This window comes from Onthophagus taurus, chromosome 3, assembly GCF_036711975.1.
Source record: "Onthophagus taurus isolate NC chromosome 3, IU_Otau_3.0, whole genome shotgun sequence".
Classification (NCBI taxonomy): domain Eukaryota; kingdom Metazoa; phylum Arthropoda; class Insecta; order Coleoptera; family Scarabaeidae; genus Onthophagus; species Onthophagus taurus.
Window position 1 is genome coordinate 8,313,944 of NC_091968.1, and position 12,198 is coordinate 8,326,141.

Consider the following 12,198-nt stretch of genomic DNA (forward strand, 5'->3'; position numbering starts at 1 on the left):
GCATTCTATATTCATGAAGTGTTAACCCTTGATTATTAACGCGTCTGTAATTCAATATTTCTTGCATTCTTTCTTGCATTTGCACTTTTACGGAAGATTTGAAACTACTCCATAACAACTCAATCGGATTTAGTAAATAAGAATATGGAGCAAGGCGTACTATTTCTATATCTTCTTCGGGTTCAAGTTCAGATTCAAGATTTGAATGTACAGGAGCATTATCAATAATAAATGTTGGCTTCTCGATGCCATCCGCAGTGCAAGTTGCTATTAAGCGACGCAGCCATTGTTTACAGTCGTGAGCTTTGTAGGATCCTCTTCTATGTTCAAATGAGATAATTCGCATCGCACTCATTGCCCCAATGCAATGTAAATTGCTTCCTTTACAAGCCGGAAGAATTACGTGTGCTTTATGACCTATTTTGGATCTACCTTCTTTTCGCCGACAATATAAATTAAAATTTGTTTCATCGATCCAAATAAGAGTTCTACCATTTGCTCGACTTTGTAATATTTGGTTTACATACTCTTTACGCTTGACTTTGTTTTCCTCATTATTCATATTTACTATTTGTGGTCTTAGTGCCTTAAGTGAAAATAATTGCCTGTCCAACCAGTTTTTCATTGTGTTTTGGCAAACGTTAACTTGAAATTCATTGCTAACATGATCACATAAGCCTTTCAATGTTATTGTAGAATCTTCCTCAATCCATCTAACCAATGCATCGGAAATTGCGGCGGTCTTTTTGGAAGAAGCATTACCACCTTTCTTTTTTGGAAGTGATTGATCTTTTTTCAACCATTCATAAGCAGTACGAACGTTCACTCCTAAAGCTGTAGCTGTAGCTCGCCAATCTTTGCCTTCTTCGTGTGCTTTTATAATTCTTTCTCTATCACTAATTGATATTTTATTATATTTAACACGAGACATTGCAAATGTAAAATCAAAACTTATGATATATTTTTATGATTGTCACAAAATGTCAAATAATTTTCATTCAAAATTAAAAATGATATTTGCCAAATATTTATTTAAATATTAATGAAACCAATATCTAATTATTAATTATTAATTGTGAAATCTGTTTTCATTGGTTTGAAATCAAATTTCATTTGTATGAAATCTGTTTTCGCTAGTGTGAAATCAAATTTTATTTGTGTGAATTCTGTTTTCGTTAGTGTGAAATCAAATTTCATTTGTATGAAATCTGTTTTCGCTAGTGTGAAATCAAATTTCATTTGTGTGAATTCTGTTTTCGTTAGTGTGAAATCAAATTTCATTTGTATGAAATCTGTTTTCGCTAGTGTGAAATCATATTTCATAAGTGTGAAATCATACTGTAAAAGGTATAGTTTAAAAAAAATTGTTTTTATGTATTTATCTAAAAACGTTTTAAAATGCCTTTTAGTGTTTATCTAAAAGCTTAGTCATAATGCTTATCATTAATTTTTGTCGATATATTTCTTTTTTTACGTTTCCTACATGATGTCCGTACGATTACGAAAAGACAAAACGTCGTAATCGTAATCATTTACGCGTTTTCTATTTTGTCGAGGTTGGAAAGTTCGTCCGTCCGCTTGTTGTTGATGTGGACCGACGACGTTTTTTCTTTTTGTTCTGTGTCGTTGAACCCGCGACGTTTAATAACAACGCGCCGTTTAAAATTTAAACAAAAAAATTATATTCAAAAATGAATACAATAACCACCCAAAAATTAATTGAAAATAAATAGTATTTGTTTTTACGTTAAAATTCCGATTGGATAATTGAAAATTTTAATTAAAATTTGAATTGAAATTTGAATTGTTGATTGGGAGAGAAATAAAAATTGAAAATAATGATTGATCGTTATTGTTGATTGTGGTTATTTTTTAGGCGCGCCCATTTAAAGAACTGTTTGGACGCCCTGAAAGACATGGTGCCGTTGGGGCCGGAGGCTTCCAGGCACACTACCTTGGGGTTGTTAACCAAAGCGAAAAAATTCATCAAGGTAAGTTCACAAAAAGAAAATAAAATCGGATACAAACGAATCAAAAGAAAAGAGTCAAAAATTAAACGATCCCTTATTTAACCTCCCCAAGGTATGAAAAAGTGTCAAAACTCTTATTTATCTTTTTGTTTTTAATAAAATGTGTTTTCTTGGTTTTGTTTTAGTTAATAAAAGTTAACGAATGTTCTTTTATTATTAAAATATTCAAAACAATTTCTTTAATATCTTTAGTTTGTAACTAAACATTGAAGATGATTTCTTGGATTATTTCACTGTAAGGTATGTATAACCAACAAAAAAAGTTTCTTAGCAAATTTCGTTATTGTGTTAAATGTAAGAAAATCATTGCAGGTAATTTGGAATTTCTAATTAATTGTTAACTTGATGCGATTTCTTTAATTGAGTAGTTTGATAAATTTACTATTAGTTTCATAGAAAATATTACACTTCAAATACATTTCCATAGAAACCTGGGGTACGTACAGTGTGTTAATTAATTATCGTAACCGACAAAGTATGCAGCCAATATTACAGTAATGGTATTGCAATATACGATTTGCGTATGATGCGTATTGCACTGTGATATTGGTTGCATACTTGCAATGATGACGTCTGTTATGATAATTAATTAACACACTGTACTGTTCTAGTGACAATGGTAGGTAGCGCTAGTTAATATAAGATATCACTATGATCCATATTTTTATTGAACTAAAACTAGAACTTGCACTAGACCTAGAACTAGATAGTATCAGGTTTAGCCGTGCGTCTTCAGACGGCTAAGAGTAGTTAATTCTAGTGATAGTGCTAGTGTAATACTAGAACTAACACTAGACCAAAAACTAGAAACATTCGGATTTAGCCGCACGTCTCTCACGACGGCTAAATCCGAATGATTCTAGTTGTAGGTCTTGTGTTAGTTCTAGTATTGCACTAGCACTATCACTAGAACTAACATTGGACCTAGAACTAAAAACATTCGGGTAAATACGCAACAGAATAGCAAAAGCAAGTGCAATCAAGTATCAAATAAACAACACCTTCGTAGGCAAGAAGAAATTGAACACTAAACCAAAAATACAATTATACATATAAAACCATCTACACTTAATTATCAGAAACTTGGACGTTGTAGCACAAATCAGCTTGTCCAACATTGTCTAAAATAACAGTAGCAGAGATGAAGTAAATACGCAAGATATTGTGGAAAACCGGAAGAGATAGGGTACGGAACAAGAACATCAAGGAAGAACTAAGCTTAAACCCCCTGGTACAGGAAATAGAGGGAAAACAACTAAGTTGGTATGGTCCTCTGGTTCGAATGAAAGAAGATAGAATACCAAAAAAAAATGTTCAACATGAGGTCAGAAGGGAAGAGAAAGCGTGGTAGACGAAGAGTCCAATGGGAGGAAGAGATTGAGAAGATGGTTGAAAGAAGAAGGAAGAAATTCTTCGAAGTACAAACTATGATTAGATATAGGAAAATGTATAGAAGATGGATCCAAAATCCAACACCACAAGGTATAAATGGGTGCAAGAGAAAGAAGAACTTTTTGGTATAATATTTTTTGACATTTTTATTTCAAATTTGAAATAAACTTTGAAACAATCCATCATTCTTAAAAAAGTGGGAGCTGGTTGGTTGGTTGAATCCGTTGAATCCATCGTATCATTGGAGGAGTTGTTAATGAGACAAGATTTAGATGAGATTTTTCTATCCGTCTGAAGACGCACGGCTAAACCCAAATGTTTCTAGTCCTAGGTTTAGTGTTAGTTCTAGTATTGCAAAAGCCGTCTTGAGAGGCGTGCCGCTAAACCCGAATGTTTCTAGTTCTAGGTTTAAAGTTAGTTCTAGTGAAAGTGGTTAACTATGTTGCATTTTTTTATTGCACTAAAACTAGAACTAACACTAGACCTAGAACTAGAAATATTCGGGTTTGGGAAAGCCCGATACTTTCTAGGTCTAGTGTTACTTCAGTATCACGCTTTCCCAAACTCGAATATTTCTAGTTCTAGTGTTAGTTCTAGTTATAATTGTTATTTAGCGTTAGATTGTGGTATATTTTATTGAACAAAAAGTGGAACTAACACTATACCTAGAACCAGAAACAATCGGGTTTAGCCGTGCGTCTCTTAAGACGACCGAGAAGTCAGGATTATCATAAGGACGTCACCTTTTTCCAAGTAAAACTTTTCATTTACAAAACTACCCAATGCGTGTACTATTAAGCTATGTTGCATTTTATGTGGGACAGTGCAAGTGCATGGTAGTTTCATAACGATGGTTACTGCATTCATATATTGCGAGTTATATGAAATTCCCGGTATGCAGTGTATTAATTAATTATCGTACCCGACGTCATCATTGCAAGTATGCAGCCAATATCACAGTATACTCGATTTGCGTATTACAATACCAACACTGTGATATTGGTTGCATACTTGCAATGATGACGTCGGATACGATAATTAATTAACACAGTGTATATCATCCTAGATGTCCCGGAGATACGACATCTGGTGATATCTTTTACAATTGATACAATATAATCTTAAAAAGTCGTTATAAAAATAAACCAGAACTCTAAGATGCTGAGATGCGGTTTTTATTGATAATGGGGAAATAAATATCATATTTATTCTCAAAATGTACTCTAATGTTGAATTTAATTTTCAATCGTTCATTACGTGTGGTCTCTATTGAGGAAGAACCGATTGATACGTTCTGATTTTAATTGAAAGGAACGTCGTTTATAAATCACCTTTCCCATACAGAAAGAATTTTCCTTTGTTATTTTATGATGATTCTTCAATTTACTGATGTTTTACCCGTTTATATTATAGGTTAAGTTTACTTTATTATCGTCGTGAATATATGACAAATTGTCACAATGTCAAAAAAATGTTTCCTTTTTTATAGTTATCCCTAAAGATTTTGAAGAATTTATTGTCTAAAGAACGAATTGAGATTTTCAAGTACGGTTTTGTTCGTTAAAAAGTACGTACTTTTTTCTATAAGGTTGGAATCTTTTAAGAAGATATCTTAAGAGTCCTATTATTGCGATTTTTTAAAAATAATGTAAAAATTTTCTCTACTACATACTTGAGGTTGAGTTCAAAAAGAATTATCTCAAGATCGAATTGAGATATTCAAGTACGTTTTGTTCTTGATAAAGTACGCACTTTCTTCTATAAAGTGGGAAGATTTCATGAAGATATATTAAGAATTCGATTTTTCACGATTTTTTTAAAATAATGTGAATAATTTTTTTACTTCATTAAGTTGCTCAAATTCAGAATTTATTATCTCAAGAAGACAATAAACCTCCAGAATCCTAGCCAAACCCAACCCATCCATACCGGAACTAACACTACTCAAATCACCTAAGCATACTCAACTCCTCGTACCGTAACGAAAATAGTTCCAACCCAAACCCTCTAATAGTAACGTAAACCATTCACACTCTAATGGAACCATATGGGAAATTAAAGGTTTTAGATTACCTGCAGTGATTTGATTCATGCAACTCAGTAGACGAAGTCTCTCTTCAGCCCACAGTCCAATCCTATGTTTGGCCAACGCAAATGATACACCAACTGCTGGCTCTGGCCCCACAAATGCTCTAGCCCGTGCTAGCTCATCTGCCGCTTCATTGCCAGCAACCTCAAAATGACCTGGGACCCAGATCAGAGAAACTCTGTTATTACAACTCAGTGTGTTTAATGTTCCTTTGCAGTCACTAACCAGTTTGTCTGAGAAAAATCGTACTATCATGTTCTTCACCTCCCTTTCAAGAAGGATTTTATCACCTATGTCAATAGCAAATACTTCCGCCTGGAATACGTATTTCCAGCATCTGTCCGAATCAGAGAATTTTCGTTTTCGATCAAGGACTGCCGGTTAGGCAGTACAATCTAGTATCGAGCATTAATCACTGATAGTGATCCTGCCAAATCTAACGGTATTGTTGGCACAATATCAGTGCTTATAATGTCTTTCGCAGCTCATTGGTAGGACATGTCAGAACAGGTTTGAGCATACTGCTTAAATCTGTAAATGGTTGTTCTAGCCACTTTCTCTATATGCAAATGCAAAGGAGATAGGCCAAGCAGAACATCCATTGCTAGAGTTAGCGTTGTGCTTATCGCACCAGTGATTGAAAGTTTACTGTTAACTGAAGTCTGTCGGTCTTTCCTATACTAGGCTGCTGCTCCATATGTGATCATAGGTGTAGTCACAGTCACATAGAGCGAGTACAGTCTTTCAATTCTCCCAATTTTTTCCACAAAGACTACTACAAATTCATAAGGATAGTGTTTGTGTAAAACTCCCTACAAATGTCCATTCAATGAGAGGGTTTTGTTTAGATATTTGATTTCCTTTGAGAAACGAATTTCTTCACCTTGGATAGTTGGTCGGATTAGTCCATCCAACTTTCGTCTCCTGGTGAAGGGCACAACGATTCTCTTTTGCGGGTTTGTCGAGAGATTCTGTCCCTTGCACAAAGCGCAAATGATATTTAGAAGAAAACATAGTACTAATCTTAATTAATAAAGCAAATATTAATATTTAAACATTATTTAGATTTATTTAGCTATATCTAATAACCTGATATTATAAAATCTTAGCTTTCTTGTTTGGTTCTCTAATTATGATAGCACACATTGGCCAGCTTGTGCGTTTGGACACCGCATGCGGGAGAGATTTTTTGTATTTTACTATACAGTTTAAGCTCTATCAACTGAATTTTTTACTTTTTTGCTCCACATCTTGTCCAAAAAGTATCTAATTCAAAGGCAACCTATCCATACCCAAGTTAATCCCAACGAATTCACTTCCAATCCGAATCTATCCGATCCACATCCACACAAAATCTAACCCATCTACGCCCAAGTCGACGTGTTTATATCGAAACCAAGTCTAATTCAAACCTAGTCCGCCAATACCCAAATCAAATATTTTATCTTATCCAGAACTTACCTAAGCTAATCCTAACGCATCTACATACAAAGTATTGCCCAAACTATTGAAACCTAACTGATTCAGAACTACAACTTTTTCACATCAAAATCAGACTCTATCCAAAGTGCTCAAGTAAAACCTAGCTCATTCATAGCATATCTAAATTGGAACGAAAATAGTTCCAACCCAAACCTCTTAATACTAAATTAAACCATTCACACTCTAATGGAACCAGATGGGAAATTAAAGGTTTTAGATTACCTGCAATGATTTGATTCATGCAACTCTTGCACAATGAGTTTTATGACACACCGACATTAAATATGTAAAGGTGAAAATTTACTTCAAAACTAGTTGGTTACTCATATCTTATGGTGAGATAATTGAAAAAAACTTCGGGGATTCACAATTGGATATGTAGATAAAAAGACGTATGTTATAATTTTTGGATATCCACAATTCCAATTATTATAATGATTTTAAATAATTCGAAAGAGCGTTTCAGGGATTACAAACAGTTTATTTATGTATTATTATGTCTATTTGGGAGATTATGCAATCTAATCTACTTTATTTATATACACTATTATTTTAAGATATGTTGGCCGATTAAAATAATTATGTACATATTATAAATATTTTGACGAAATGAAATTATTGATTAGATTCTTTTATTTTGGTGTGCGTAGAATTTGGAAGAAAGAGAACGAAGAAATAACGCGTACAAGGAACACTTGAACAGGGAACAAAGGTACCTGAAACTTAAACTGGAGCAGCTTCAGCACTTCCAGTCGATCTCTTCGAAGAGGCGCTCCGTTTCGGAGTGTTCCTCATCGTCCTCTACCGTTTCAAGCAGTCATTCCATCGTTTCGCAATCATCGTCCATACCATCACCAGTCTCCGAATCAGGTAATGATTCACACTAATCAGCTTTGTTTTATTATTAACTTTCATATTAAATTGTTTTGGCATACACCAACAAGCTTTTTCACTTAACTGTTATTTTTACTGGTATCTTTGGAAGTTTCAAAAAACGTCAAAATCAATTTTTGAAGTCCTTTCATACTTATCAAGTACTCTAGATGCTTTTTTAACTGATTAGAACCATTTTGATTTACACCAATTAGCTTTTTCCATATACTAAAGTTTTTGAATTTTATGGAAAACCTTTTTGTAACTTTTTTCGTTATTGCCAAATAATCTAAAAATGTTTTAAACTATTTTGACACACACCAATAAGGTATAAAGAGTATTATTTTAGTGTTAATAGATTTTAAGAGATGACAGAAGTATAAAAAAAATTAAATTTGTTACAGATGAAGTGGATATTATGGGTTACGGAAGTAGCAGCGGAGCCCAAAGTAGCGACTCTGACGAAGGGGGCTCATTTAGCATCCGTTCATCTTTGTCGTCATCGTCTGGCGGGCGTAGTTCCGCGTCGACCACGTTTTCCGCCACTTTATCGCTTCGATTATCCGAAATGGAAGCGCTTTAATCGACGGAGGCCCCCTTCGCCGTCGACGCCGCCGTCGTTTGCGCCCCCTTCTCTCCCTCAACCCCGTCGTACGTTCGTTCGTTCGTCATCATCATCAACGTCGCCGTTTATTTTGTACATAATAAATATAAATAAAATATAGATAGAAATAGAGAGTCGCCGGAACGACAAAGAAGGAGAATAAGAAACGCGAATGAGTGTGATAATTAAATGTTAAAGAAAAATGGGACGTTGCTTATTTAAAATGGGGCCCTACTTTTTTGATTAAATCGTGTTGTTAAAATAAGAAAAAATGGGAGAATGAGGAGGATACAATCGGAGAAAATGGGGTAAATGTAAAGAAGGGGGCCCCAATCTGTCTGATTCAAGTACAAATCAAGTTACTAAGAGGAGGGACGGATTTAACAAAAAAAAAAAATTTGCGGGAGAAAATTTGTTTTTTTAACATCGGTTTGATGTTAAATTGAATTAAATCTCTATTTTATGAGGTTAAGATTAAGTTTTTTTTAAAGATCTTCTCTTCAAGTGAAAAAAAATTAATAAATAAAATAAAAATAATATAAATAAAAGAGTATTTGTTATTATTATTATCTTTTTTTAGAGAGAGACTGTTGCCAGATATTTTTTTATAATTATTATTATCTATTATCTAATTATTACCGTGTATTATTATTTACTTAGAAATCGTTTTAAAAAAAATCTATATATTTAATATATTCTGTTATGTACATATCTCGATCTGGCGATTTTGTTAATTAAATTTAAAAAATCGAAGAAGAAAACGTTGATAATCAAAATAAAAAGGAAAATTAAGAAAATAAATTCCTTTTTAAGTTAAAAAGTTTTAGAGCCCCGCAAAAATAATAAAATCCAAAAAAAAAAGTTTAAAAAACCATAAATGGGTATTTACCCCACCAAAAAACTGTTAAAGTAACCAATAAAACGCTGTGTAGTCCGCTTCTCTTTCTCTGATTTTACTTTAAATCCCAATAAGAAACAAAGTAAGGGGGTTCTAAAAGCAAATTCCTTCTTGACTAAAACCTGAACATGAAAACCAAGCCAGTTTTAGCTACTAAGTCAAAGAAATAGTCATTTTTATTGAAGGAAAGAAATTGTTTAGAGCTCCTTTTATTAAAAATCACCGCTCGTAGAAACGCGGAGCACTAAAAATCAATAATTTTCAATAAATAAAAATAAGGAACCACTTTATTTCCGATTCGTCAAGTCTTGTAAATAATTTTTAAATATGTTCTCTACATATTTTTTCAAAAATATTATAAATAAAGTTTATGTCTAAAATATGTTTTTTATTTAACAAATTTCCATAAATTTCATTATTTCTGGACTTAATGCGATGGTATCTGTTTAAACTTGACAAGTTTAGACATTTGCCCGTCCTCAAAGTATTTTTTATATAAATTGTTACAAATTTTGATTTTAATTTTTCTACGTGGATATTCGTAAACTCAAATCTCTATATTTTGATATTACTGCATTAATTTGGATATTATGTTTTGTTCTTTTCTTTATACATACAGAATGGTCCATTTAACATGAGACTAGCGATTATCTCGAAAAAAATTGTATGTAATATGAACCAAATGAAAGTTATTCTGTGCGAAGGGGGAAACGATATGACGATATATAAGCTTTTATTATTTCTTAATCGAATTTGTATTCATCAAAATTAACCGAAAATTAAAAATCACAATGCAATTGGATCGACTTTGTCATCCACGAATATTAGGTAGTTATTTCATTTAACTCGCAATTCCTCTTAAACCACGCAACTGAATAAGTTTTTAAAATTGCAAATGTAGGATGCCCGTCAATATAGAAGGCTAGTAAAATAAAGAATATTCTAAAAAAAACAATGTTTGTTGTTAGATAGAAAAACGTGTTGTATAATTATTCTGCGAAAATTAAGAATTCAATATATTTTGTTAAACTTATTGTTGTGTGTTGACGTACATTAAAGATTTTTACAGATAGGTTTTTTTTTACATTATAGATTTTTTCAGCGTTTTCTAAATTCCTCTTCAAAGAAGCATTCAAACCATCCGAATTCGACTATTACTAGGAATTGAAATGAGAAATAAAGAGGATCCAAAGTTGAGACAAATGATAGAGTCGTTTCCAAGAGGATAGAGAGGAGTTGAGGAAGGAAGCCCGAAGCCAAATCCTGAAAATACCAGTGACATGGTTATCAACTGGACTGCGTGTTCGCCGAATAAAGTGATGCCCCAGTAGGGTATGCAACCAACATTTGCCATTGTAGGCAAACGCCGGACCGCCTCATAAGAAAGCGCTCTTACTAAAATAGCATAATAAGACAAGTATGAGCAAGTTGCTTCATGTGAATATCTAAAATGACATTATTAAAATAAACTGACCGGCAAAAAAACCGGCCACTAAAATTTTGCCACAATTTCAAGCTGGGTTTCTCGCGAACCACTCATTCGATTTTGATGATTCCTTTTTTGATCGAAAGGTTGATTCTTCTGTAATAATCCTGCGATAGAAATTTTTATTCGGATATTAATTTGAGCATATACGGGGGGTGCAAGAATGAGAAAAGCATTTTTTCTCGAAATTTGTAATACCCTGTGGGGTGCAGATGCTACAGCAGAGGGTGTTAACTGCAATCAAACGGTAACCCAATCTTTTCTGAACATTTTGTTTTTTTATTCACTCTATTGTCTCTGTTACTAACGAAGATGCAGTGTTTTAAAACGAACGCCTGTGAAAACAAGACAAACAAGCATGCAAAATCTAAGGTGGAGCGCTAGGTAGCGTATGTCAGTTGTTTCGAATAGTAAATTGACAGTTGTCAAAGATGCCGTTGTCAATAACTGATGTTGCGCGTATTATTAGTTTAATTGAAGATGGCAAAAGTCAGCGGTACGTTGCCCATACGATGCCTGGAACCGATATGTGGAAACAGGAAATTTTACTAGGCGGCAAGTTTCCGGTAGAAGACGAGTGACAACAGCAGTTGATGATCGATTTATTGTGCTAAACACTCTGAGGAATCCTAGAACGACTGCTGTAGAAACTCGGCATCGTCTTCAAATGGTGCGTGGGGTTGACGTAAGTGAAAGAACCATTCGTCGAAGACTTGCTGAAAGTGATCTAACTGCAAGAAGACCTGCCAAAAAACAGCTGCTGCTCCAGAGACATCGGCGAGCACGTCTTCAATTTGGGCGCCTGCATATGAATTGGGAAATAGAACAATGGGGTAAGGTGCTCTTCAATGACGAGTCCCGATTTTGTCTCCGGTCACCTGATGGTCGAGAACGAGTGTGGAGACGTCGTAATGAAAGGTTTGTGACCTGCACAATTTCGGAAAGAATACCTTTCCATGGAGGTTCGGTCATGGTATGGGCGGGTATTTTGACGGAAGCGCATACAGCGCTCATCTTTGTTGAAAATGACACGCTAAATGCCCACCGTTGTATCCAAGATATTCTGCAAGAAGCTGTCATGCCCTATTCCCATTTTATTGGTGACGGATTCATGCTAATGCATGACAATGCGCGACTGCACGTAGCACGTGTGGTTAGCGAATATCTTGATGAGGTGGGTATTGAACGGATGGAGTGGCCAGCGTGCAGCCCGGACCTTAACCCTATCGAACATCTTTGGGACCAACTTCAGAGACGCATTCGTCGTCGTCCTGTCCTACCGGACAACCTTCAGGAGTTACGAATTACTCTTGAAGAAGAGTTTACCACAATTCCTCAGGAATC

General features: G+C 34.3%; 1 protein-coding gene across 1 annotated transcript in view; it reads left to right on the forward strand.

The window, feature by feature from the left end:
- The window catches only part of LOC111413758 (max-interacting protein 1-like), a 43,100-nt gene extending 33,352 nt beyond the window's left edge, over positions 1–9,748 (forward strand). The window contains exons 3-5 of the mRNA XM_023044859.2: positions 1,877–1,991; positions 7,644–7,863; positions 8,271–9,748. Coding sequence (XP_022900627.1) covers positions 1,877–1,991; positions 7,644–7,863; positions 8,271–8,449 — 514 coding nt within the window. The 3' untranslated portion in view covers positions 8,450–9,748. The remainder of the gene's footprint in view (positions 1–1,876; positions 1,992–7,643; positions 7,864–8,270) is intronic.
- Positions 9,749–12,198: the final 2,450 nt, after the last annotated feature.